A 26,150-nucleotide genomic window follows, 5' to 3' on the forward strand; every position below is an offset into this window, starting at 1 on the left:
TTCCCCCTTGGCCCTTACTTTAAGGATCATGCTTTTTTATTCATGATAAAACTTAAGAGGCTTCTGTGGAATGGAAACTATAGCACAAAAATCTGATTAACAAATATGTGGTGGCAGTTTACTAATCCCATTCAATTAAGGCAATTGCACCTTCTCAACATGCCATGAGCAATTCCATTAGATAGCTAGTTACTGGAGCAGATGATTACCTAATTACATGAATATATCAGTGTCATTTTTCCCAACACAGGACTTGAAGGCCAGATTTGACAGCTAGTCCTGGAGCAGTAGTACTCAGACCTGTTTGGGAGACTGGGAAGGTCTGGGCCATCAAGTTCTTGCTGATAGTCCAGAGATCAGGTCAAGGACAGGGGCAATGAGAAGAGAGAAACAGAGACCCTGGGAAGGAGCTATCTTGGTCTTTACTGGCAAGAATTAACTTCAAAGTTGGGACAGAGGTTCTATAAGTTCAAGAAAGAGAGAAAGTTAACACTTAAAAACATAGGCTGGATTGGATAAAGTATTGTTGGAGCACTTTTAGAAGAGGCTGGAATTCGGAGTGACAGCTCCATTCTTATTTGCCATGTGAACTCTGGGTCAGCAAGTGAAAGAGCCAGACCTATCTGCCTGTTTCATCTATTAGATGGGAAGAAATGATAAACAACATAAATTAGTAAGCAGATGTGATAAGTAACTGAAGAACGGTTGTTTTCTATACTTAATAGATATGGCTAAACCAGCTGAAGGTTAACAACATAAATATTTTACTATCTAGGTATTTTTTATGTCCTATACTCTAGAAATATGTGCAAATTAAAGTGTGGTGGGGATGAAATATTACTAATCTGGTTCCTTGGATAAGGTTATAGATCCCTCTCCCCACTCTACCCTCCTTAGCTACAAGTTCAGGAACAGCACAATAAAGGACGGACAGAAGACTCTCATACCCAATTTCAAATTGGTTTCTCATTTATTGCCGTCATTCTAAATCAAAGCACTCTACCTGTTCCCAAAGGAAGTGACAGATAAATAAAGCCCTTTAACTGGCAACTGGAAGAACTAGAAGTAGGCTTTTGTTCTTCGGTAGGCCCAGAAGACTATGACCAGAGTTGGGCTGGTTTTAGGCCGGTGCAGAAAGGAAGCAGCAGGCCTCACACTGGAGTCCTCCAGCACAGGGAGCTACTCTGCTCTGGATGCTGCCCATAGGCAGTCTTTTTCAGATAAAATACATCGGTCCCCTGGATTTAGGTGCCCCAGAATGTTCTCAAAAACTGTTCTTATACTTACTTATTAAAGTAAAAACTACAGTGAAATACAGTACACAGATGTTAAAGGTACGATCTAACATGTTTTAACAAACATATACCTCATTAACATACCAATTAAGATATATTTTTAATAGCCTAGAAAGTATTTCAGGGCCTCTTCCAAACAGTCTTTACTACCTCCCACCCAAAGGGAATCACTATTATTTCTATTCATAGGGTCACTATTGTCCGATCTTGAAATTCATATATGATCCGTCTTTTTTATTTGGCTCAACATGTCTGAGATTCATCCATGTGGTTTGACATACCAATAGTTCATCCTTTTTTTATTGTCAAGTTATATTCCATTTTTAGGATATCCCCAATTTGTTTATCCATTTGATTTGCCTACTGATGGACATTTGGGTTGTTTCCAGCTTTGGCTATTGTGAATAAAGAGGCTATGGATGTTGGTATACAGATTTTTAAAATACCTATGTTTCTATTTGTCTTAGATAGATATCTAGAGATGAAATGGCTGGTTCACAGGGTAAGTGCATGGTTAACTTTTTAAGAAACAGAGTGCTGGGATTTTGATTGGACTTTTAGAATCCATTTGTCAATGTCTACAGAAAAGCCTGCTAGAATTTTGCCGAATATACAATTTCTTTAATTGATGGAGAGCTATCAGATTTTCTTCTTGTGCCAATTTTGGTAATTTGATATTGGCATAAAATTGTTTATATTATTCCTGTTTGCCTTTTAAATGTATATAGATGTCATAATACCCATTACACATCTTAATATGTGACTTATTTTTCTTGATAAGTCTGTATAGAGATGTATCTATTAGATATTTTTAAAGAACCAGCATTCATTCTGTTGTCTCTATGGTATGCTTCACTGATTTCTGTTCTTACCTATTTGTCTACTTATATTGGGTTTAATTTGCTTTTCTTTTTTAAGCTTAAGGTAAAAGCTTGTATCACTGATTTAAACTTTTCTTCTTTTCTAAGCATTTAAATATATAAATTTATTTCTAAGCTCTAACTAATGCATTTCAAAATTCTGATGTTTCAGCTTTTGTTTAGTTGAAAATATATTTTAATTTCTCCTGTGATTTTCTTCTTTATCCCATGGGTTACTTAGAAATATGTTTAGTTTCCCAATATATGAGGCTTTTCTAGATATTTTACTGTCTGGGGTGGTTAGAAAATATACTGTGTAATGTTTTAAGCCTTTGAAATCTGCTGAGACTATCAATAGTCTATCTTGGTGAATGTTCCATATGCAGTCGATAAGAATATGTAATAGTTGTTGGGTATAGTGTTCTGTGAATATCAACTCAAGTTGGAGCGTAATGTTGTTCAGAATGCATATTATTTTTTCTTTGAATATTCTAGTAATGTTTTAAGTCTCCAGCTATGCTTCTGGGTTTGTCAGTTTTAAGTTGTGTATCTTTTATAGATAGCATATAGTGGGTGTATTTTTAAAAAAATAATACTGTTTTTCAGAGTAGTTTTAACAGAAAAATGGAGCAGGAAGTAGAGTGTTCCCACATATCCTGTGTACACACACACACACACACGCAGCATCTCCCACTAGACACATCACAATCACCTGAATCCACATTATATTAGGGTTCATTCCTGGTGGTGTACAATCTATGGTTTTTGACAAATGTATGACAGAAACCCGTTATTAGTATCATATAGAATAGTTTCATTGCCTTAAAAATTGTCTGTTCCACCTATTCATCTCAGCCTCTTCCATAACCCTTGGCAACCACTGGTCTTTTTACTGCCTCCAGAGTCTTGCCATTTCTAGAATATCATATAGTTGTAATCATACAGCATGTACCCCTTTCAGATTGGCTTACCTTAGTAATAAGCATTGGAGGTTCCTCCTTTTCTTTCCATGGCTGGATTATTATTTTTCTAAGATGGAGTCTTGCTCAGTCACCCAGGCTGGAGTAGAGTGGTGCAATCAATCTTAACTTACCACAACCTTCAATTCCAACTCCTGGGCCTGAGCGACCTCGGCTTCCTGAGTAGCTAAAACTGTAGGTGTGCACCACCATGCCTGGCTAATTTTTTTCATATTTAATTTTTTTGTAGAGATGGGGTCTTGCTATGTTGCCTAGGCTGGTCTTGAACTCCTGGGCTCAAGTGATACTCGCCTCAGCCTCCCAAAGTGCTGGGATTGTAGGCATGAGTGACTATGCCCAGCCTAACTCATTTATTTTTAATGCTGAATATATTCCATTGTTTAGATGTACCACAGTTTACCCATTCACCAAGAAGGACATCTCGCTTGCTTCTAAGTTTTCAAAGTTATGAATAAAGCTGCTACAGACATCCATGTGCAGATTTTTGCATGGATTTAAGCATTCAACTCATTGGGTTGAATACCAAGAAGCATAACTGTTGGATCATATAGTAAGAATATGTTTAGTTTTGTAGGAAACTGCCAAACTGTCCTCCCAAGATAACCGTACCATTTTGCATTCTCACCAACGATGAATGGGAGTTCTGTTGCTTTTGCCATTATCTCACTGTTTAGATTTACAATTCCTGAATGACATGATGCTGAACATTTTTCCATACATTTATGTGCCATCTATATGTAAGATGACTTCGGTGAGGTGTCTGTCCAGATCTTCTGCCCATTTTTCAATTAGCTTGTTCATATTTGTATTGCTGACTTTCAGAAGTTCTTTGTATACTTTAGATAACAATCTTATCAAATATAGATAACAATCTTTTATCAAATAAGCTTTTACAATATTTTCTCCCAGTCTGTGGCTTGTCTTCTCATTTTCTTGACCATGTCTTAAACAGAGCAGATTTTTAGTGAAGTCCAACTTATCAATTATTTCTTTAACATATCATGCCTTTGGCACTGAATCTAAAAGGTTGTCACCAAACCCAAGGTTATCTACATTGCTTCCTATGTTATCTTCTAGGAGTCCTATTTTATATTTAGGTCTATGATCCATTTCAAATTAATTTTGTGAAGGATTTAAGATCTGCGTCCAGCCTTTTTTTTTTTTTTTTTTTTTTTTTTTGGCATATGGATGATTTGGTTGTTGCAGCACTCAGTGTTGAAAAGACTATATATGTGTGGTTTGGATTTTTAAACTAGTCTGATCATCTCTGCCTTTCAATTGTTATTTTTAGTCCATTTTTCTTTCAGGTAATTTTTCATACAGAAAGCTTTTTCATATGTTGGTTTTCTAATTGCCCCTCCCAACCCCCAATGTTCTTCCTTTCCTGTCTTCTTCTGGGTTAAATGTGTCTAATTCTTTTCCTCATAAGTCATACTTGCATTATCTCTTTAGTGGCTGCTGCTCTATTTTTAAAATCTTTTCCCTCCATTGTTCAGATTGGACACATCTGTAGATTTATGTTCAAGTTCACTAATCCTATCTTTTCCAACATTCAGTAGTCCACACAATGAATTTTTCATTTCACGTCTTGTACATTTCAGTTATTGATTTTCCATTTTTATTTTACAATTTCCATTTCTCTGAAATTCTTTTTTTGTTCACTAGTTTTTTCCTTTATTTTATTGGGCATACTTAAATAGCTACTTTAAAGTTCTATTATTAATTTCTATTAAGAAATGCTGGGTCTTTTTTTTTTTTCTTGATTATGGGTCAGATTTTCCTGCTTCTTTGTATGGCTAGTAATTTTTTAATTGAACGGTAGGCATTGTGATTAATAACTTGTAAGGCATCTGGCTTATCTTTCTTTAAAAGGTATTGTTTTATTTCTTGTTAAAGGGGACTATTTCTGTTTGAACTTAGTCAAATGTGGTCCATAGGCTGGGCTGCCTATTTTTGTAAATGAAGTTTTATTGGATATAGCCATGCCCATTTGTTTAATATTAATATATTATCTGGCTTCTTTTGTGCTATAATAGCAGAGCTGAGTAGTTGTGACATAGACCCTATGTGTCTTAGTCCATTCAGGATGGTATAACAAAATACCAAAGACTAGTATGGAGTATTTATAAGACTGAGTGTTTATCAATAACACAGATTTATTTCTCATGGTTCTGGAGGCTGGGAAGTCCAAGTTTAAGGCATGAGCATATATGGTATCTTGTGAAGGCCTGCTTTGTGGTTCACAGCTTTTCAATGTGGCCCCACATGTCAGTAGGGGCAAGGGAGCTCTCTGGGGTCTCTTTTATGAGAGCACTAATACTCTAATATCATCACCAAAGCCCCCACCTCCAAATACCACCACGTTGGGGATTAGGTTTCAATATATGAATTTGGAGAAGCCACAAACATCCTAGCTCACAAGCCTAAGTCATAGCCCTTTAAGAAAACACTTGCGGCCGGGCGCGGTGGCTCAAGCCTGTAATCCCAGCACTTTGGGAGGCCGAGACGGGCGGATCACGAGGTCAAGAGATCGAGACCATCCTGGCGAACACGGTGAAACCCCGTCTCTACTAAATAGTACAAAAAACTAGCCGGGCGCAGTGGCGGGCGCCTGTAGTCCCAGCTACTCGGGAGGCTGAGGCAGGAGAATGGCGTAAACCCGGGAGGCGGAGCTTGCAGTGAGCTGAGATCCGGCCACTGCACTCCAGCCTGGGCGACAGAGCGAGACTCCATCTCAAAAAAAAAAAAAAAAAAAAGAAAAAAAAAGAAAACACTTGCCAACCCTTGCATAGGGTATGCTACTGATTCCTAAGGTGTCACATTTCTTGAGTAGTAACTAAATACAGAAGTGTTCAATGAGATTGCTCCACTCAGGCTGCAATTCCAAGGATTCTAAGTACTGTATAACTTCTGGTGTCACTGTTCAACCCTTAAGTCCTAGAGGAAGTAATCGTTTGCTAAGACTTTGCAGAGCCTCATCCTGGACATGCACATCCCAGTACCTTTGACAAGTCTCATGCAGATTTCTGCCTCTCTTCCCAATCTTGAACTCTATCTTATAAATTTCAGCTGTTTTAGTACCCAAACCTCTGTTCCATCAGAGTTGCCACTCTCTGACTCTCCTGGGGCTCAACTCCTATGGTAATGCTGGAAAATACCCCCAGGTAGAATCCCACAATGACCATCTGGGGGAGTTAACATCTTGTGTTTTTCTTCTCTCAGGGATCACAATCCAGTGTTGCTTGTTGCTCTATGGCTGAAAATACATGGCAACATATATTTTGTCCAGTTTTAAAACTGGTTTTGGCAAATGCACAAATCTGGCACTAGTTACTTTGTTAGGGTAAGAAAAAACTGTTTTTGCAAAACAAAAGGTCTTAAAAAACACAGAATATTCTGATGGTTCCACTGATAGCCTTTCATTTATCTGACACTCATTGAGTTCTCCAAGTAACTTTTTTCAGGTTAACCATGTCCAATTCTCTTAACCATCCCTCACAGTAAAAAATAGACACTACAAAAAATCATAACATGGTGATGATGAACAACCATGACAGTCCCCATCTTCAGTTCAGGCTAGTAAGCAAGACAGACACCACATATATCTGTTTCCTTTTTAAAATTAACATCTCTGAGTTTGCAGCATGAAGCAGGGCATACGGAACTAAATGCAATTAAAAGCAGAAGACTGCCTTTCCTTTCTTACTCTCATATCACTCTCATTAGGGGTAGGAACAGATATAGTATTATGTGAAACTGGGTAGAATTTATAGAATAATATATGGTGGTAGACCTGGCAAACATCACCTCCTCTGGACATCTTTAATTACAAACTATTAAAAAAAATGAATGAGATGCACGTAAGCTTTTGCCTTAAGATCAGTGGTTTCAGGCCAGGCACAGTGGCTCATGCCAGTAATCCAGGCACTTTGGGAGGCTAAGGTGGGCAGATCACTTGACCCCAGGAGTTCAAGACCAGCCTGGGCAAAATGGCAAAACCCTGTCTCTACAAAAAATTAGCTAGGCATGGTGGCTTGTGCCTGCAGGCCAGCTACCCAGTAGGCTGAGGTGGGAGGATCACTTGAACCCAGGAGGTCCAGGCTACAGCGTGCCATGATTGCATCCTTTACTCCAGCCTGAGTAACAGAGTAAGACCCTGTCTTAAAAAAAAAAAAAGTGTTTTCAGAAACAAATTTTATGAATTTTTAGAGCTATGTTTTTAGTCCCAAAACTAAGATACAATCAGGGATCATTAATCTCATTTATAGAGATTACCTGTGTTTCTTACAGGTTAGTCCTCTTTAAAATGAAGCTGTCTTGTATTGTTTTAGTTATCCTTAAGTCCCTTAAGAGAAGTTCACTCTGTGATAACACACATTGGGAGGCTTAGAAGGCACGTCACAAACATTGTCATCTATTTACTGACCAAACATCAAACAAGGGTAGGAATGATATATTTAGTAGGAAAAACTTTTAACCTTAATCTGAGCTTTTGTACAATTTCACAGGGAACAGTCAGAAGGAAAAATAGGTGGCTTTGCTATATGTAATCTATATTGTTTAGAAGTGGCACTAGAGTAAAGCAAACATTGTTTACTACTCTTTCAGTTGTAAATACGTGACCAGGGGATAAAGCCAGACTCTTAACAGTAGTTGCAGGTCTGTAGGCTCATGAGGTTTCGGGAGGAACAAATTTTGATGTGCTTGTTTTGCTTGACAGTATAGATCAGGACTCAGCAAACATTTTCTGTAAAGGGTCAGACAGTAAATATTTTAAGCTTTGTGGGCCACATAGTCTGTCACAATTATTCACTTCTGCTGTCGTAGTATGAATGCAGCCATGGATACATGTAAACACGTGAGCATGGCTGTATAAAAATAGGTAGCTGGAATTTGGCCCAATGGTTTGCTAACCCTTGGTATAGATAAATCTAAGCTAGCAAAAATTGAATTTTTTCAGTTTAATAAAATTTGCAAGATCTTGAAAAAAATGTTTTCCTGTTTTGCAAGTTGCCATTTTTATTGAGTGATTATCTTTTTCTTCCACTGGTAAGATAAAGCTGTTTGTTTTTACCTCAGATTTCTTCCACGTGACCAAAGTGATGCCACTGAATCATACACTATTTTGCATTCTGTAACTTCAAAATGAAACCTACCTTCTCTTGACAGGTAAACACTACATGTGAAGAGTGGTGAAAGGGAACATTGAATACTGAAGTGGCCTGGAGAGGGAAAGCACTGGTTAACATCACATGGACAAATTTCATTGTTTTCTAAAGATGGCCTGGAAGTAGTCTGCCACTGCTTCCTCCACAAACAGCTCTTCATAACATGGGCTGCATGAAATCAAAGCAAACTTTCCCATTTCCTACCATATATGAAGGTGAGAAGCAGCATGAGAGTGAAGAACCCTTTATGCCAGAAGAGAGATGTCTACCTTCGATGACTTCTCCAGTTAATGTCAAAGAGGAAGTGAAGGAACCCCAAGGGACCAATATTGTGATCTTGGAATATGCACACCGCCTGTCTCAGGATATCTTGTGTGATGCCTTGCAGCAATGGGCATGCAATAATATCAAGTACCATGACATTCCATACATTGAGAGTGAGGGGCCTTGAGGCTGTAGGATGACAACACTTTGACTGTGGAGGTGCTAGTTTGAATACATGCGACAAAAGCAAAAACTGGTGTGAAAAAGTACAAATACCTATCTGGATTTAAAAATGTGTCTACGATAATGTCACTAGTATAAGAACACCTAGGATGAAATGCATTTTAAGTACTTCTATGTTAACAGAAATTTCTGTTTACTCTTAGATTTTAGTCATCTGAAGGGCTGAACAGAGGTCCTGTGATACCCAATAATCAACTGAATGTCATAGCACTTCTTCCTAAGTAATGGCATCACCAAAGAAAATGCTAAGGAATAAAAACTGCCCCAAATTCCAATGGTTATTTTAAAGGTTGTCCTTTAAAATAACAATTTTTTTAAATTTATACCCAAAAAAGTCCAGATATGAAAAGGGCTTTTCTAAAATTTCTTGGCACGGGAATGGCACTCAAATCATAGTGATTAACAGTAAGTCTTGTTTGTCAAGGATCTCTACTTCTTGACACAAATGAACCCTGTCTTAATAAGATATTTATTTTTGTAGATGAGAAGTGTAACTACCACCTTGGACCTCAGGGCCCTAACTAATTACAGCTGTTATTGGATGACTCAGACTTTGCCGACTTTGTGCCTAAAGCCATCTTAAAGATAACAGTTTATAGAAGCCATGACATTAGTGTTTATTGCATTGAATTAAGAAGCCCAGTGATATAACTATACAAGAAAACAAGTATGGGTACCGTTTATAAAGAGCAATCCAGTGAATCTTAAAAATAACAGAAACTTAGTCTGCAAGGTAGAAAGTTTCAGTTTTAATTGTGCATTAAGCTTTACTATCTCAGAGGTACAGAGAGCTGGAATATGGGCATTTATTCCCAGTTTTTTCTTGACTAGTGAGGCGGTTGCCATTAAAATTACTGTGAGACCAGATAATGCATGAAGATTTACAGTTGTATCGCAAAACGGAAAAGATAAAACTGTCCTTTGAGGAGAGTACTCGTTTTCTGGGTTTTTGTTATTTTTTAGTGGTAACACAAGCCTATAGGGCATTTATAGCCACCTATTATACTGTTTCCATAAGCCTAGCTACCTTTTAGGGAAGTATTTTTTCTTTTTCATTTTTACTGTCACAGCACATACACACCTTTTTGTTTTAAGGGATTAAGTACTGTTTGAAGATCAGTACTGTTTGAAGATCAGTAGTAACAGAAAATTTGGAAGGGGGAAGAAGAAATTAAGACATCTTGTTGGAAAATTAAGACTTGACTTTCTAGAATTATCTTTTCATCAAGATTTGGTACACAATGAGTTTAAATGGAAAGGAAATTATTTAAGCCTGTGTGTGTTAGATCCACAATACACCACTGGTATTGAAAATATAAAGGTTAAAAAAAAGGCTTATTACCTCTTTAATGAGATAAATATGTATTTGTCTTGTAAGCACGCAGAAAATCTACCTCTAATTTTAACACTAATACTTTGAAACCCACAATCAAATAGAGGGAATTCTCCAAGTTACATGAGCAAGGAAAACATTATTTGAAATATGTCATATTTCAGTTGCCTTTGGACACGTCATCATTCAACTCTAATTTTACCAAGTCCCGGGATTTGTACTGTCCCATTTTACTTGCAATCTACAATTTATATAATTAATAGAAAAACAACCAAACCCATTCATACAAGGATCTGAAGTTATAAGGTTAAGGGCAGAAAGTTTCCCGTAAGTATAAAACATTTCCAGGTCACGTAGAGTAGTTTAGGTTGAGTGACAAAAGCATAGATGTGGTTGTTTTTCATTCATTTTGCATCTCACACCAAGACATTTTTTGCTGCAAGGTCATTTGCTGCTTAAAATGTACAGTTAGGTATATAAAATAAGTACAATGGTGAAAACACAAAGCCACATAAAGCAGCATGTCCCACTAAATTTTTCAGTGTACATAGGGACAGAGACAAGTGAGTTTGGTTGTATCTAAATATTTTAATTTCAGGTTCCTTCTGTGCCCTGGGCCACTATTTCCCAGGGGTGTAACAGGGGGATGCCTGCCAGATCCATATTAGCTAGAAGTCTGATCTCTGTTGCTGCCCTTCCTCAGCAACTATGGCAGTATAGTTTTATCACCAAGCACCATTCCCTTGTCCCTGAATCACATTTTAATAGAGTACGATATCTTGTGTACAATATTTCCGAAAAACTTATGTCTGAAATATATGCTGTATTGTATGTCAATCCATGACATATATGAACTACAAGGCTTGAATAATCAGTGAGCTAGTGGATAAATCAAGACAGGAGCAGATGGGAGAAAGATAAATAAGCAAATGCATTAAAAAGATGAATAAATGAATAAGAGATGAATAAACAAATTTACATTACATGTGACAATTATCACGATATAGGTTGGCATTCAAGATGGATGAGAATATCACTAATAGGATATTAGCCTTCTTTCATATCTTTATATTGAAATATGGGTTTTACTTCAATTTGAAGGTCTTTCATGAACAATAAAAGAGAGTAGAAGGACAGTCTGAGAAGGCAGGAGACATATAAAACAGATGACTGAAAGAATCTGAAAGACTGACTAGCTCCTGGAAAGGGAAACATTTGGAACATCCAATGTAAGGGCAAATGGGCTTCTATCAGCACAACAAAGAACCTCCAGGTGGCAACTGTGGAAGCAGGTTATCAGAGAAAATAAATGTGCAAATTCCTTATTTACAACAACTCAACCCCACAAATATGCTTCACTGCTGCCTTCCCCAGTTGTCACTTATGTACTTTTGTTACCTTTCAGTTACATGCCTTTGATCCTAAAATTCTCTACTTTTGTTGCCTTATCAGTTTGCAATCTGCCTGTGGTTATTAGCATTTAAAGCACAATTTTCAAGGGGACAAAAATGATTATCACCTTAGTCCCAAAGAAATAATTTCTGCCAAACTGCCTTATTAGTATTAAAAACAGACACACTGAATGAAGTAGCATGATACGCATATATTCTACTCAATATCATTGGCCTTTTATTAAATGGGAAACTATACTTTTGTATTACATAGTTTTAGAAATGAAAAGTTAGAGACTCTTTATAAGTAATGTCAAGGAACAGTAATTTAAAAACAAAGTTCTAACAAATATATTGTTTGCTTAATCACAATGCCCTCATCTTGTATTTGAATGACTAAATAGGACATGTCTTCCTTGGAGCTATGGGCATTAGTTCAGAAGCACTACCTGCATCTTAATTTTCAAAACTCAAGTTTTATTAGCAAATCCTCTTCTCTATAAGACTTAGCTAGCTATGAAGTGGTATATTTTTTCCAAATATTTTTCTGAAAACATTTGTTGTAACTGCACAATAAAAGTCCAGTTGCAATTAAGTAGTGTGAGTTCTTATTTAACTGAAGCAAATGCTTTCTGACATTGTGTACTTTGAATTTTTTAACAATATAAAAGACATTTTCTGCATTGTTAATAAATACAGAGAACAAAAACCCATTTATACAAATAATTTCTTGGATCGTTCAGGTCCAATTTAGGATCTTTAAGAGTATAAACGTAAATGTATCCAATATCATGGCATCTTTATTCCAGATCTGTTACTGAATTATTCGAAAGAAAAATGCTTCACGTAAAACAGAGTAAGAACTGAGAAAACATAAAGCAGTACCTTCTGGGCTGACATTTCCTCATCTATAAGAAGGGTGCAGGACATGATCTTTAATGTCTTTTTCAGAGTATGGGATGAAGGAGAAACTATAACAAGTTACAAAAAATTTATTTTGTTTATAATTTATTTTGTTTATAAACAAAAATTACAAACAAAAAATTATAAATTTTATTTATAAACTTACCTTTAAAATTATTTAAACAAAAATTACAAACAAAAAACAAAATAATAAATTTTGTTTATTTTGTTAATTTATAAACTTACCTTTAGTTTAAAAATTATTCTTGCCTAGAACTTTAAGGTTCTGAGTCTGGAATACCTTTTAGTTCTTTCATACCTTAAAAAGTACTTATTAACAATATTAATTATTGAATATATCTTTTGAACGAAAGTCTTCTTGCTTTCAATTAATTTTTTTCTCCTGACTTGAACCTTGTTTGTAAGGATAATTATCACACAAAAGTCTTACGTAAATTATAAAAAACAGAGTGTCTCTAAGAGATTGGAGTTTCCTAATTTCTCATTATACTAGATTAACAAATATCACAAATAACAAGAAAATAATGCTTTCAGTTTCACCATGGGATGGTATTCTGATTATTTTAGGGAAGACCAAGTCTGAGTTAATACTGAAGAGGGACGTTAATAAAAATCTTTTCTCTTTGGTTTCTAATATTTATAAAAGGAGCTCTAATGTTTATAAAAGGAGCTCTTCTGTTACAGTAACTCAGTTACTTTAAAACACTCATGTATGGAGAAAATTCTATGAGGCATTAACACAGTATCCAAAACAATTTTCAGGGTCTTTATTTTTTATATTTTATACTTGATTTCATCAACATACAAGCCACTACCAAAAGCCAAACAAAGATCCCATTTCAATTAGATATACTGCTCTAGAGAATCTCTAAAGACCTTCACATTTTTCCATCTTCTAGAACAGGGATTGACAAACTTTTTCTGACAAAAACCAGACAGTAAATAATTAGGCTTTGTAGGCTTTACCTTCTCTATTGCAACTACTCATTTCAAAGCAGTCACAGATAATGTATAAACAGATGAGTATAGCTAGTTCCAATAAAACTTTATTTGTGAACTCTGACATTTCATATACTTTTCATGTTATGAAAAATTAGTCTTTGATTTCTTTTCCCAACCATTTAAAAATGCAGAAACCATTCTTAGCTTGCAGGGCATATAAAAACAGGCAGCAGGCTGCATTTGGGCCACAGGCTGTAGATTGCCAACCCATGCTACGAAATTACCTTAAAAGCCTGTCACCTCAAAATTTCAAATCATGGCTTCCCAAAGACTTAAAGTGATTATTCAAATCTTCATCAGTAACTTCTTTTAGATCAGCTGGTTTCCATTTTGGACTCTGGTCTTTATCAATTAAAACTGTCAAGAGAAGATACAAATGTTAGTACTATTTTTTTTCTAATATTACCAGATTTTACTTACCGAATTGACAGAAATTCTTATACTAGGCACATTTTTCTATAATACTTTTTTCCTGCAAAGTTCTTATATGTTTTCTATTTATCTTTTAAATTAAACCTCCAGGGATGGACAACAATATACTTTTGATGAGTGGGTGGATATTTTCTAACTTCCTAAGCCTCATGTCTTAGCTTTAATAAAGCCTACTGAATTAATCCAGTGGTTTAAACAACAGAATTCTTTTTTTCTTCTTGAAATAAAATTGCAAATGAAACCTCCACATACAAAACAGCTAAAACCAGTGGTTTAAAGTAAAGGCAGGGGAGGGCAGAGGGACCAGGTGTGCCTTCTAACCTCCTCCACACTGAATTTTGGGATGAAATTAATTGCTTAAGGTAGAGAAAAGAGGACTTCATGCATAATTAAATGTGGATACTGTTGTTCTGCTGAATCCTCCAGTTCAGACAGCTCTGGATTTAAAAAAATCAGGTTATCATGAAACCTTCTAGTTCTTCTATTTCAGTGTAGTCATCACTCATTATAGCCACATAGTATCCCCACAGGATTATGAGGCAATCTGTAACTTCTAAAAAAAAAGGGGGGAGGAATGTCCAGTATACTGTAGTTATATAAACATTATCATTTGGGAGACTGGGAGGAAGGTATGCAAGATCTCTATATAATTTCTTACAACCACATGAATCTACAATGATCTCAAATTTTTTAAGTTATGGTTGTGGTAGCAAATTTCAACCATGCTTAAAATGCACATAATTCTTGTGAAGAATGGAAATATTTAAATGTGCAAACTATAGTGAATTAGAAAAACCTAATTTAGCATTTAAAGGCTAAAATAGTTAAAGAAGCAGTATGGGAACCAAGGAAGAAGGCTGCCTTGGTAGGTAGAGGGAAGCTTTTACACACAATTAAATGCAGATACTGGAGGTTTTGTTTTTAAGATTTAACTACCTACTATGAGATTCTGGTATCAGATCACTGGGATATTAAACACTGATGTTCTGACCCCTACTATTTGAAAGTTTGATATTCCATGAACAGTGTAAACGAAGAACAACCCTGGCACATTCTTTCCACAAGAATCCCTTTCACTGTTAAGTCTTCTGGTCAATACTACCTGTCTCCTTGAGATCCCACTGAAGGACCAGAGGAAAGAGACTATTAATCAAATTTGTTATTTTATTTCAAGCTAACAATTTTTTTACTAGAATAGATATAACATAAGTTTGTGCCATGTAGGCAGCTCAGGTTTTGCAAGTCTCCTGAGATAGCCACTACATGGAGTTTGAGTGGGTATCCAGCTACAGTAAGATAGTCTTTTTTTTTTTCCTTCTATAACCACAAAGTAATTTGTTCTAGATGTTAACAATAAGAATTTTTAACAACTGTTAAATTTGCTAATGTACTTTAACTTGCTAATGTGTTTTTATTATTAGCAAACTGCAGCAAACATTTGCCTATGTAAGAACACTACAATTTTCACTCTCAAGAACAGACACTGCTTTCTGAAAGAGGCGGCAATATACTTGCTCTTCATTAAAAAACAGCACAGGCCAGGCCCGGTGGCTCATGCCTGTAATCCCAGCACTTTGGGAGGCTGAGGCGGGCAGATCACGAGGTCAGGAGATCGAGACCATCCTGGCTAACATGGTGAAACCCCGTCTCTACTAAAAATACAAAAAAAAATTAGCCGGGCCTGGTGGCGGGCATCTGTAGTCCCAGCTACTTGGGCGGCTGAGGCAGGAGAATGGTGTGAACCCAGGAGGCGGAGCTTGCAGTGAGCTGAGATTGTGCCACTGCACTCCAGCCTAGGTGACAGAACAAGACTCCATCTCAAAAAACAAAACAAAAAAAGTAGCATAATAAGCACTTCCTTTATGAATCAGAACTTTGATGCTGATTGGTTTCAACATTTTTTCCTCAAAATAACAGTGTTTATCTAAAAACATATCTTTCTTTTAAAGAAGGGCTATTACAACATATAATGAATACTTGAACAATATAACCCTGTATGCTTACAGGTCCTCTAAAATCAGAGGTCTAGGCTGTAATCCACATGCAGCAAGAATGTGCAGAGAATTCCTGAGGAAAATGCCTATGTTACTTAGTTTCTACAAGACACATTGCCATCTCCTCTGATCAACTCCAGGTGCTGAATCCTAAAAAGATTTCAATCAAGTCCTTATTTCTGATATTGTATCATGTCAGAAATGAAAATAACTCCATGAAGAGTGATTGTCTATCAAAGCTTAAGAGTTCAGGGAACATAACACAACCTTTTATTAAGATAAAAAAGTATATCCAGGCTGGGCACCGTGGCTCATGCCTATAATCACAGCACTTTGGGAGGCCGAGGCGGATCACATGAGATCAGGAGTTCAAGACCAGCCTGGCCAGTATGGTGAAACCCCGTTTCTACCAAAAATACAAAAATCAGCCAGGCATGGTGGCAGGGGCTGGTAGTCCCAGCTACTCAGGAGGCTGAGGAATGAGAGAATCACTTGAACCTGGGAGGTGGAGTTTGTAGGAAGCCGAAACTGCACCACTGCACTCCAGCCTGAGTGACAGTGCAAGACCCTGTCTCAAATAAAAAATTTATCCAGAGTCTGCACTACTATAGTAAAATAATAAAAACAGGAACATTAGATATGCAAAATACATGGAGAGGGAACAACTCATTTTATACAACATAAATAACAGCTTTTTATAGGGCTAAGAGTTACACATAAAAAGGAATTACTGCAAGTTTGCTAGAAAAAACAGTCAAGCACTTCACTTGCTTTTTCTAAATCTGCTGACACTGGAGATAATAAGCAAAATGGAAAGTATTAATAAGACAATCTGTAGATGTTACTAATGATGTCATACAGTCTTTTTCCCCAGCAATGTTTAACTGCTGAGGTACGGGCAGGTGGAAAGTAGGGTTAGACCACTGGTCAGTTTTGCCAGACCAGCACAAAAGAGGGAGAAAGGGTAGGGGATTTGAGGGCTTTCTGTAAGGGAATAAATGCATGTTTCAAAGGACACAGCAGCAGGATGACAGCAGGATGAGTTTACAAGCTCAATGCTGCACTTACCAGAGGTAGTCCATGATTGTAGGGGCAGGATTACCTTATATATAAATTAGGGAACAGTGGCCAAGTTATGTGAATTTTTAAAACAATTATCAAAGACTGATCCTCCTTTTCATATCCCAGATGGTAACATATTTTTTAAAAACATACACAATTTTTCAACCTTCATAAAAGTTTTACTTTCACTACTAAAACAACTATGGGTTGAATATTCTTTATCTGAAATGCTTGGAATCAGAAGTGTTTCAGGTTTTTTTTTTTTTTCCAGATTTTGGAATATTTGCATTATACTTACAGTCCAATGAACATTTCCTTTGAGTGTCATGTTGGTGCTCAAAAAGTTTCAGATTTTGGTACATTTTGGATTTCACGATTTGGGATGCACAATCTGTATCTTCTTTAATTAACAGCATATGCTCACAAATCCCATTTCTCCAAAATGGTAAGTTCCCATTTGCCACTTACCAGCTCTAACGCCTTCATGAAAGTCATGACCTCTCTGAAAGAAAATTGAGATTAAATGGGGATAATTTCTGGGTGTCCTTATTCTGGGTTTTCTTGTCTCTCCTCTATTCACTTCAGCCTTCCACTTCCATGGCCACAACCTGAATCATGACATTCAGAGACTGAACCACCTCTGATAGCCCACTCTCTGATCACCACCTCCTAATCTTATTTGCTCAAGTATCTCCACTGCTACACATCCTTGATCTTACTGAAGTCCACTGATCCTATGACTTTTTCCCCATCTGTGCTGGCTTCACTTTGCTATTCATCCAGCCCAGTCTCACCAGTCCTTTAATATGGTCACTTTCCTGTCAAAATGCCATCATCTCCCTCAAACCTTTTTCTCTTTTTTACAATCCTAGCAAAATCCTGGCAACAACTAAACCCTACCATGTGCCCCTGCCTGCACTTCAGCCGCTAAGTCTTGCTGCAGAAAATCATACAACTATGACTGGTTTCATTTAAAATTCATGATCAAAAATCTCAAACAGGCACAGAAAACTGCCAAACAATCAAAGATCTCTTCTCAGCTCCCCAAGATAATGATTTAAAGTGTTTTCTGCCTTCTCAACCTCTACCCGTAGAGCACACTCTTACTATAGTCTCAGTCAATTACTTAACCTCTGACTTCTTTAAAAATACAAGAAGCCCTTAGATATGAAGTCTTGTCTTCCCACCACTAAAACGCCTGTAGGCAACTGCGGCCATCTGCACCTGCCTTCCTTTTCAATGCCGTGAAGGAAAGGACCATCCCTTTTTCAAAGACCAGTCCTCCCTTGCATTCCAATTCACATCTCCTCTTGCCTTCTCAAGGACGGACTTTGCTTAATGTGGTCATTCACTTTTCTTTTCCTAGAATCATCAATGTAGGCAATATAACTGAGTGGCTAAATGCATGCAGTTCAAATGTCTAGGTTCACATCCTGATAGCTACATATTAACTTTGTGACCTTGGACTAGTAATTTCTCCAACCCCAGTTTCTTTACATGAAAAGGCAATTTATACATCCATCGTAGGATTATTTTAATCCACATCCAAGCACAGTGGTTGACACTAAGTGTTCAGTAAATATTAACTACCATTAGTATCATCAACATAATCTTTTTTCTCTATTGGATCATTCCCAATCATTTTTAAACATGTTCTAGTACCTTCCATCTTACAAAATAAAAAAGGAACTTCATTTGACTCCACAGTCCCAGCTTCTTTCCTATTTCACTTTCAAGAGTATTCATCTACACATATTCTCTCCACTTCTTCACATTCCATTTTCCCTCTTCAACTTACTACTCTCTAACTTCTGCCCCCACTCCTCTAAAATGGCTTGCCAAAACCACCCATGATGTCGGCATCACCAAGGTCAAATGACACTTCTAACCTCATCTACACTTCAACAGTGTTCAACACTGTCCATTATACCCTCCTCCCTGAAACATTCCTCTCTTCCTTTTGTGACGCCACACTCTCTAGTCCTCCTACCTCTCCATCCTTTTTTTCCTTCCTACTGCTCTTTCTCTACCACACCTCAAAATGTTGGAGTTCCTTAGGGCTCAGGTCTGGACTCTCATTTTCTTTCTATATGATTTTATCTATTCAGTGCTCAACATGGCAGCCTGAGTGATCAGTTCTTTAAAGTGTAAGATCATGGCATTCCTCTCCTCATAATCATCTAGTGGCTTCCCATTTTACTCAGCCAAAGTCCTTATAGAGACCTTCAAGGCTCTGTATGCTCTGCACAGCCTTCCTCTACTCTGGCCTCATCTCTCACTCACCACAACCTCTGCCCCCCACCCCCTTCCACACAGCCTTTTGTGGTCCCTGGCATAGGCACTCATGCTTCTGCCTCAGAGCTTTGTTCTTGCAGTTCCCTCTGCCTGGGATGCTCTTCCTCTAGATAATTGCATGGCTTACTTCCTTACTTCTTCCAGGAATTCACTCAAAGAACATCTCAGTGAGGCCTCCTCTGATCATCCCATCTACAATTCATCCCCGTTACCCTATATCACATATCCTGCTTCCTTTTTCTCCTTAATAGTTAATAATCATATAATATATATTTTATGTATTAATCTTGTTTACAGTCTATTTCCCCATTATAAAGTAAGTTCCATGAGGGCAGGGATTTTGTCTGTTATCCTACTCCCTACTCCCCAAGATAATGATTTAAACTGTTTTCTGCCTTTTCAACCTCTACCTCTGGAGCACACCTATGTACCTGGAACCTATGTACCTGGGTATCTCTAACAGTGTCTACCACATAGTAAGCACTCTTGTTTAGTAAATAATGAATCCCCAAGGTTTTCTTAATTGCTGTTGGTGTCTTTCAGATTTAAATCTCCAACGCATTCCTCTAATCTCTCCTAAATGCATTCCTTCCCTCACATCCAGCAAGTCCTATCAATTCTATCTCCTACATGTGTCTCAAATCCATTTACTTCTCTCCAATGCCACCACGTTTGTCTAAGCACTACTATTTCACACCTGGATCACTGCAGGAAATCTATATCTGGTCTCTAAACTGTTCTTGAACCCTTCCAACCCTATCTCCACATAGCAGCAATAATTTCCTTCTTAAAGCAAATTGAACCGAATCAAATGAAAAATCAAATCACCTCCTGCTTAAGCCTAAGAGGCTTCTCAACATACTCCTTTCTCATCCTTTAGGTCACAAATGAAGTGACATCACAAAGATGTCTTCCCTAACCTACTTACCTAAAGGAAGCTTCCCATTGCCCCCCAACTCCCTCCTGTCCCTGCATCAATCTACCACCAACCCTGTATGTTTTCCTTTAAAGTACTTATCACAATTTATAATTATTTTACTTAGTTTACTTGTTCTTTATAGTCTCAGTAGACTAAACTCCATGAAAATAAAGGACTTGTCTTCTGATTCAACAACATAAGGCTAACACTAAGCATAGTGCCTGGCACATAGCTAACATATTTGCTGAGAGAATGAAGGCAAGAATCAATCAATCTAGAAAGTGCAGTGAAAGTGTAATGAAAAACATGGAATTTGTGAGGTATACAGGACAGTGGTCAAGACTGCAGGCACTGGAGTAAGACTATCTGGTTTCATATGCCATATGTCTGTCACTTAATAGCAGCAAAACCTTAGGCCGGTCACACCACTATGACCGCTATATCACAATTTCTTCATCTGTAAAATGGAATCAATAACAGTACCTATCCTTCTAGAGATACTGTAAGATTTAATGGAGTAAATGCATATAAAGTGCCTAGCATAGTACCTGCACATAATAAACAATAGACATCAGCTGCCATTTACATCCCACAAGGAGTGACTTTAAGACATGGCTAATAGAGTTATTTCTAACTAGATGAACTACACTGAACATCTTATGTCTGCTTTCTGGCTATTAAGCCAAATATTCCCTTTAGTCCATATGTTAGTCTAAATAATAAGATGCTTCTTAGGGGCCCTCTGAAAATAAAGGATGACTCTGCCTTTAAAGAGTTTGTCATCTGGAAGAAGAAACAAATATAAATATGAAATGTTTCATGAAATCAATATTCCATGTGATTATTGTCCACTTTATGTTTACAATGGTACTTTAATAATGCTCATTATTTTAAACATGTAACAGACTAATAACTTCCATTTGTGCATTTACTTTATATATATCTGCTTACAAACAAGCCTCTTCATTTTACCCATGAGGGAATTCACATTTACAGAGTTTACACGCCTTGCCCAAGGTCACAGAGACCATCGCTGAAAGACATTAATTTCTATTTTGAATTCCTCTAAGATGAAGTTAGAGAGCTTCTTATACTGACATGCAAATATAATTGCTATTTTATAAAGGCTTAGTAACAATCTGGATAGCAATACTTCCACACATCTAAAACTAACTGGCCCGTTGTGTTTTTGTAAATTTACAGGTGGTTTTAATTTTCTTGTTTGCAATTGTGTATTTTACAAGTTCTACAATAAATGTATGTTACTTTCAGAACTAAAAAATGACAATTTTTTTTTTTTTTAATTCTTACCATACAAGCTTGACTTAGCCGATACTCCATAGTTAGTACTTCTTGCAAGGTCTTTGAAGACCCCTCCATGAGTTGCCTTAGTGTGATCTTCAAAGATGTTGGAGACATTTTATTAATTACCTTTTGGGGGAAAAAAATGTACTACTGTTAGTCCAATAGTTCCTTTATTGTCTATAATAAATGAGCAGAGTATCTATGTAAACAATATTAAAATATGCCAAAATCTCATAAAAGATTATACCTAGCTTAATCCTGCCAAAGCACCAAACAGAAGTTTTCTAATCTGCTACAAAAACATCATTCCACAAGTGAAAAAAATTCTGTACCTGTGACTAAAGTAGTAAAATAAATCCATATTTGTAGTCTGCCTAGCATAAATTATGCCAACTAGTTAAGCAAACAGCAATTATACTTAAATAAAATCAATACACACCTTACAAACCAATCATATTCATAGAGTGAAGGAAATAACGCATACAGTGGTCCACTTCCAAGACAAAATGCCTTGAATCGGCATAGGTCAGCCAACTACAGAAGAAACAGGATATACTAGGCCCCTGCTTGGACAGCCAAAGGCTGCTTGTCAGCCTCCCCATTCATCCCCTTTCCCCCCACTTAGCTGCCCTCACCTCACCAGAACCAAAGTTTAGTCTAGATAAAAGCTTACTAGTCTGCAAAACAGCTCAATTTGTTTGTTCTTACTATCCTGCCCAGCTACTTAGGTCATAAGTCAAATACTTGACGAGCCCCTGAGCTAACTAGGATTGCAGTGCATTGTGGGCTGCAACAAAATGCAGCAAGACAACCCAAAAAAAACACCTAAAGCCGCTGCCTAACACTCAACAGGTGACGTCCGGGACGACTGTGACCCTGTAGCATTCAGCCTACAAGGAACCAGGGGAGGGACCTGTGCACTAGGGGGTAAGTTGCTTGTTAAAACTGTGCCCGGTGTGCCTGCACGCCAGACACCCGATCTTGCAAGACCGTCATTAGAAGTCTCGCTTTCGCTATTGTCTGGGTCTCTGAGTCCATTCTGTGGGTTTGGACAGTTGAATTGTTTCTCACAACCTGGTAGCCCATACGGCTATCTCTGTGCCTGTATGGAGTTAAGACTCCAGCCGAGAAGGGAGACGCACCCCACTTGATTTATGTGGCCTGCTCTGGATGTCTTGGCTCCCCACAGAAGCCATAGACAAACCCGAGACTTATTCAGGAGGCAGCGGAGGTGACACAGGGAGAAGAGCAGGCACCATGGCAACCAGCCAACCTTGTGCATGATTCAAGGTAGGAAAGTTGGACTATGAGCCCTGCCTTGGTGGTGGGGCATTTTTGGAGAACCCGGGGTGTGCAAGAAACCTCCAGTAAGTGGGGCTGAGTACACAGGGAAAATCTCAGACACAGAGACTAACTGAAAATGTGAAACAGGAATTCCAGGCCTAGAGAACAAAGGAAAGAGGGAACTAAAAAGACCCCCTCTGACATTCTCCCAGATAGTCCGTTGGGGAGAATGTTGCAGGTTTGAATGGATAATCCTCAAACCAGGAACAAGGAAAAGCAAAAAATGATAGAGTATTGCTGTTTTATCTGGCCCAAAAAGCCCATGTCAGCCTTCGGTCTTTTGGCCTAAGTTTGGCTCAGATGAGGATTGGGTGTGCCAAGCTTTAATTCTCTACGTGAATGATAAAACCCATCCACACAAGAGGATGTGGGTTATGTTCTTTGTTGGATTAGTGAATGAACCCCCTGTTCCCCCTTAAAGAGGAAGAGCACAGTAAAGAGCCCTCACCCAATGAAAAGCCCTAGGACCCCCCAACATGCTTGCCCCTCCCCCAAACATCTCACAAGGTAGAGGACAGAGAGATCAGGGGGCAACAGGAAAATTGGAGAAAGAGAAATCTGGGGGTCATAAAGGAGCTAAACCCAATGCTCCTTAAATCCTTATCCGAACTTGAGGAAATAATTAGAACAATGTAAGAAGGACATTGAGAATTTCCCTATTTCTTCTGAACAGTAGACGTCTAATATATACTCTCTTAGAAAAGTCCCTATGGGACAGGGAGGAGTTGGATTTGTGAATGCGCCTCTAACAAGTACTGAGGTTAGGAATTTTAAAAAGGAAATGAGGCCATTCTTGGAAGATCCCCTTGGTTTAGCAAAGCAGCTAGATCAATTTTTAGGACCCAATTTTTATACTTGGGTTGAGATGACATCAATCAGGAATATCCTGTTTACTGGGGAAGAGAGGGGATTAATTATAAGGGCAGCCATAACCATTTGGGAAAGACAGCATCCTCCCGGGTAAGAAGTCCTGCTAACTGAGCAGAAATTCCCAAATGCAAATCCTGGATGGGATAACAATAAAGAGATCGGGCCCACATGCAGGACCTAAGGGAACTAATAATTACAGGGATTAAAAAGTCCACTCCTCCGTCATAAAACGTCTCAAAAGCATTTGAGATTCAACAGCAAAAAAGAGGAGACTCCCTCTGTGTTGCTGCAGAGGCTCAGGGATCAAATGAGAAAATATTCAGGATTAAATCCAGAGGACCCAGTAGGGCAAGGCCTTTAATTTTAAAGGTTAATTTTCTGACTAAAAGTTGGCCTGATATTACTAAGAAACTGCAAAAGGTTAATGGATGGAATGAAAAACCAATTAAGGAATTACTAAGGGAAGCTCAGAAGGTTTTTGTAAGAAGAAAGGGAGAAGATATAAAGAAAGGAAATCAGAAAGATAAAGGGGAGGAAATGGCAAACGTAGAGGGCCAGAAAAAGAGGTAAGCTGCTGACCCTGAAAGCAAGGGAAAGCCTGGTACACAGCTGTGTGTGGGGGAGCCACTGGACTAAGCAGCCGAGACAGGGAAGGCAGTGTAAGGCAGTGTAAGACACTGTGCAGGTGCACTGGGTGCCCAGAGAAAAAGAGTCTGTCAGACATGGGGGAGCCAGGGCACAGCAAGGCTCAGCTCATGCCCAGAGAGGGAAAGAAGAAGAAACTGAGTGTGAGGGAAAAAGGAAATAGGGGATGACAGAGACAGATAAAAGAAGAAAATGAGCGAGAGAGAGACTGGAAAAGACAAAGATCAAAGAGAGACACAGGTGAGACTGGGGAGAGAAATAATGTAAAAGGAAGAAAGTGCAAGAGGAGGTGAGAGAATGTGGAGAGGTTGGCAGGGCTGGGGGAAGGTTCTAGAGGTTCAAGCAACAAGGAGGTGCAGGGAAAGGGTGCAATGTGGCCACTGAGGAGGGACAGAGCCCGGGAACTGAGCGATGCAAGTGAGAAAGGGATGTGGAGGAAAGTTCAGGATCAGGAGTAGTGGGTTGCATATGGCAAAGACTAGATGGCTGTTTGTCAGAAGGCGGTAGAAAGGCTTCAGGTTATGGAAGGGTAAATGGATGAAATGACCATTAAGGTTTTGTTGCTGTTTTACTGAGAGGCTGTAAGTCCACCAGGGGCAGCTGTCAGTAATGCTGCAGAAGGTCTGGGGGGCTACATAAATTAGATCAGAGGGTAGTAAACTCAAATGACTATAGGGCCAGTAAATGATAAGGAGGGCTGCAGGGCTATGTGGGGACTGTGGCTAACTGAAGAGGGCACACCCTATTAAAGGGGCCACAGCTGCTCGGCTGTGATGCCAAATTGCTTTGTCAGAGGCCAGAATTCTAACTTTTTATGTAAAATGGGATTTTTAAATGCCGGTTATCAGTTCAAAAAACTTAAAAACCCAATACAGGCAAAAGAGGATGCCAGTTTGCAATCCCTGAAGTAGAGAGAGCTCTTGCTGGGGAGAAGTCTGCCAAGACGCTTCAGGTGGGATATATAAAAGTTCTGTTTCCCAGAGCTTGGCTGGGCCTGGGGGAGGATCCTTGCAGCTGAGGAGGAGGAAAAGCCACTAAGTCCCCTCCCAGAGCGGGACAAACCAGAGACCCTTTGCAGTTGTTGGGTCACCAGCAGGGGTGGCGTGGAATACAAACAGTGCAGCTCTCGGCCTTGCAGGGAGAGGAATGGTGTCTTCAAAGCAAAGAAAGAGGAAGTGAGGGTGGAGCCAGGGATGCTTTTCCTAACGAAAGTGCCCCTCAGGAAAGGTGCCACAGGCTGTTAGCTCTTCAAACCAGCAGCTCTCGGCCCAGTGCCAGACCCAGCAGGGCCTGATCAAAGGTACCCTGAGAAGCCAGCTGGTCAGTCCCTTGCCTCCCCAAGTTCCTTCTGGGGTCAATGGGCCCTGGGGAAGTGACTAATCTAACTCCAGCCTGTAATTCCAGCACTTTCTGAGGCTGAGGCAGGTGGATCACCTGAGGCCAAGAGTTCAAGACCAGCCTGGCCAACATGGTGAAACCTTGTCTCTACTAAAACTATAAAAATCAGCTGGGTGTGGTGGCATGTGCCTGTAATCCCAGTTACTTGGGAGGCTGAGGTAGAAGAATAGCTTGAACCCAGGAGCTGGAGGTTGCAGTGAGTCGAGATCACACACTGCACTCCAGCCTGAGTGACAGAGCAAGATTTTGTCTAAAAACAACAACAACAACAACAACAACAACAACAGCAACAACAAAACCAGACTACTGGAAAAAGACCTCCTGGGTTAAGGCCATATTTAGGCAGGACTACTAACCTTTCTACTATGAAAACCAATGACCAATTTTTTAAGAATTATATACTGGGTATATCCTCCACCCTGTCAT

At 38.5% G+C, this 26,150-nt stretch overlaps 2 protein-coding genes across 9 annotated transcripts in view; one reads left to right on the plus strand and one right to left on the minus strand.

Moving 5' to 3' along the window:
* C12H2orf88 (chromosome 12 C2orf88 homolog) overlaps positions 1-12,129 on the plus strand; it is a 342,050-nt gene extending 329,921 nt beyond the window's left edge. For all 7 annotated transcript variants that reach the window (XM_025403899.1, XM_025403896.1, XM_025403900.1 and 4 more), the window contains one exon: positions 8,305-12,129. In XM_025403899.1, coding sequence (XP_025259684.1) covers positions 8,467-8,754 — 288 coding nt within the window. In that variant the 5' untranslated portion in view covers positions 8,305-8,466 and the 3' untranslated portion in view covers positions 8,755-12,129. The remainder of the gene's footprint in view (positions 1-8,304) is intronic.
* Positions 12,130-13,203: 1,074 nt separating this feature from the next.
* The window catches only part of HIBCH (3-hydroxyisobutyryl-CoA hydrolase), a 117,118-nt gene continuing 104,171 nt past the window's right edge, over positions 13,204-26,150 (minus strand). The window contains exons 12-14 of one of the 2 annotated variants that reach the window (XM_025403891.1): positions 21,474-21,593; positions 17,417-17,450; positions 13,204-13,817 (exon numbers count right to left, since the gene is read on the minus strand). In XM_025403891.1, the coding sequence (XP_025259676.1) occupies positions 13,702-13,817; positions 17,417-17,450; positions 21,474-21,593 (270 nt within the window). In that variant the 3' untranslated portion in view covers positions 13,204-13,701. The remainder of the gene's footprint in view (positions 13,818-17,416; positions 17,451-21,473; positions 21,594-26,150) is intronic. The other variant, XM_025403892.1, reaches the window with a different exon arrangement.

The sequence above is a fragment of the Theropithecus gelada genome, chromosome 12 (assembly GCF_003255815.1).
Source record: "Theropithecus gelada isolate Dixy chromosome 12, Tgel_1.0, whole genome shotgun sequence".
In the NCBI taxonomy this organism is placed as follows: domain Eukaryota; kingdom Metazoa; phylum Chordata; class Mammalia; order Primates; family Cercopithecidae; genus Theropithecus; species Theropithecus gelada.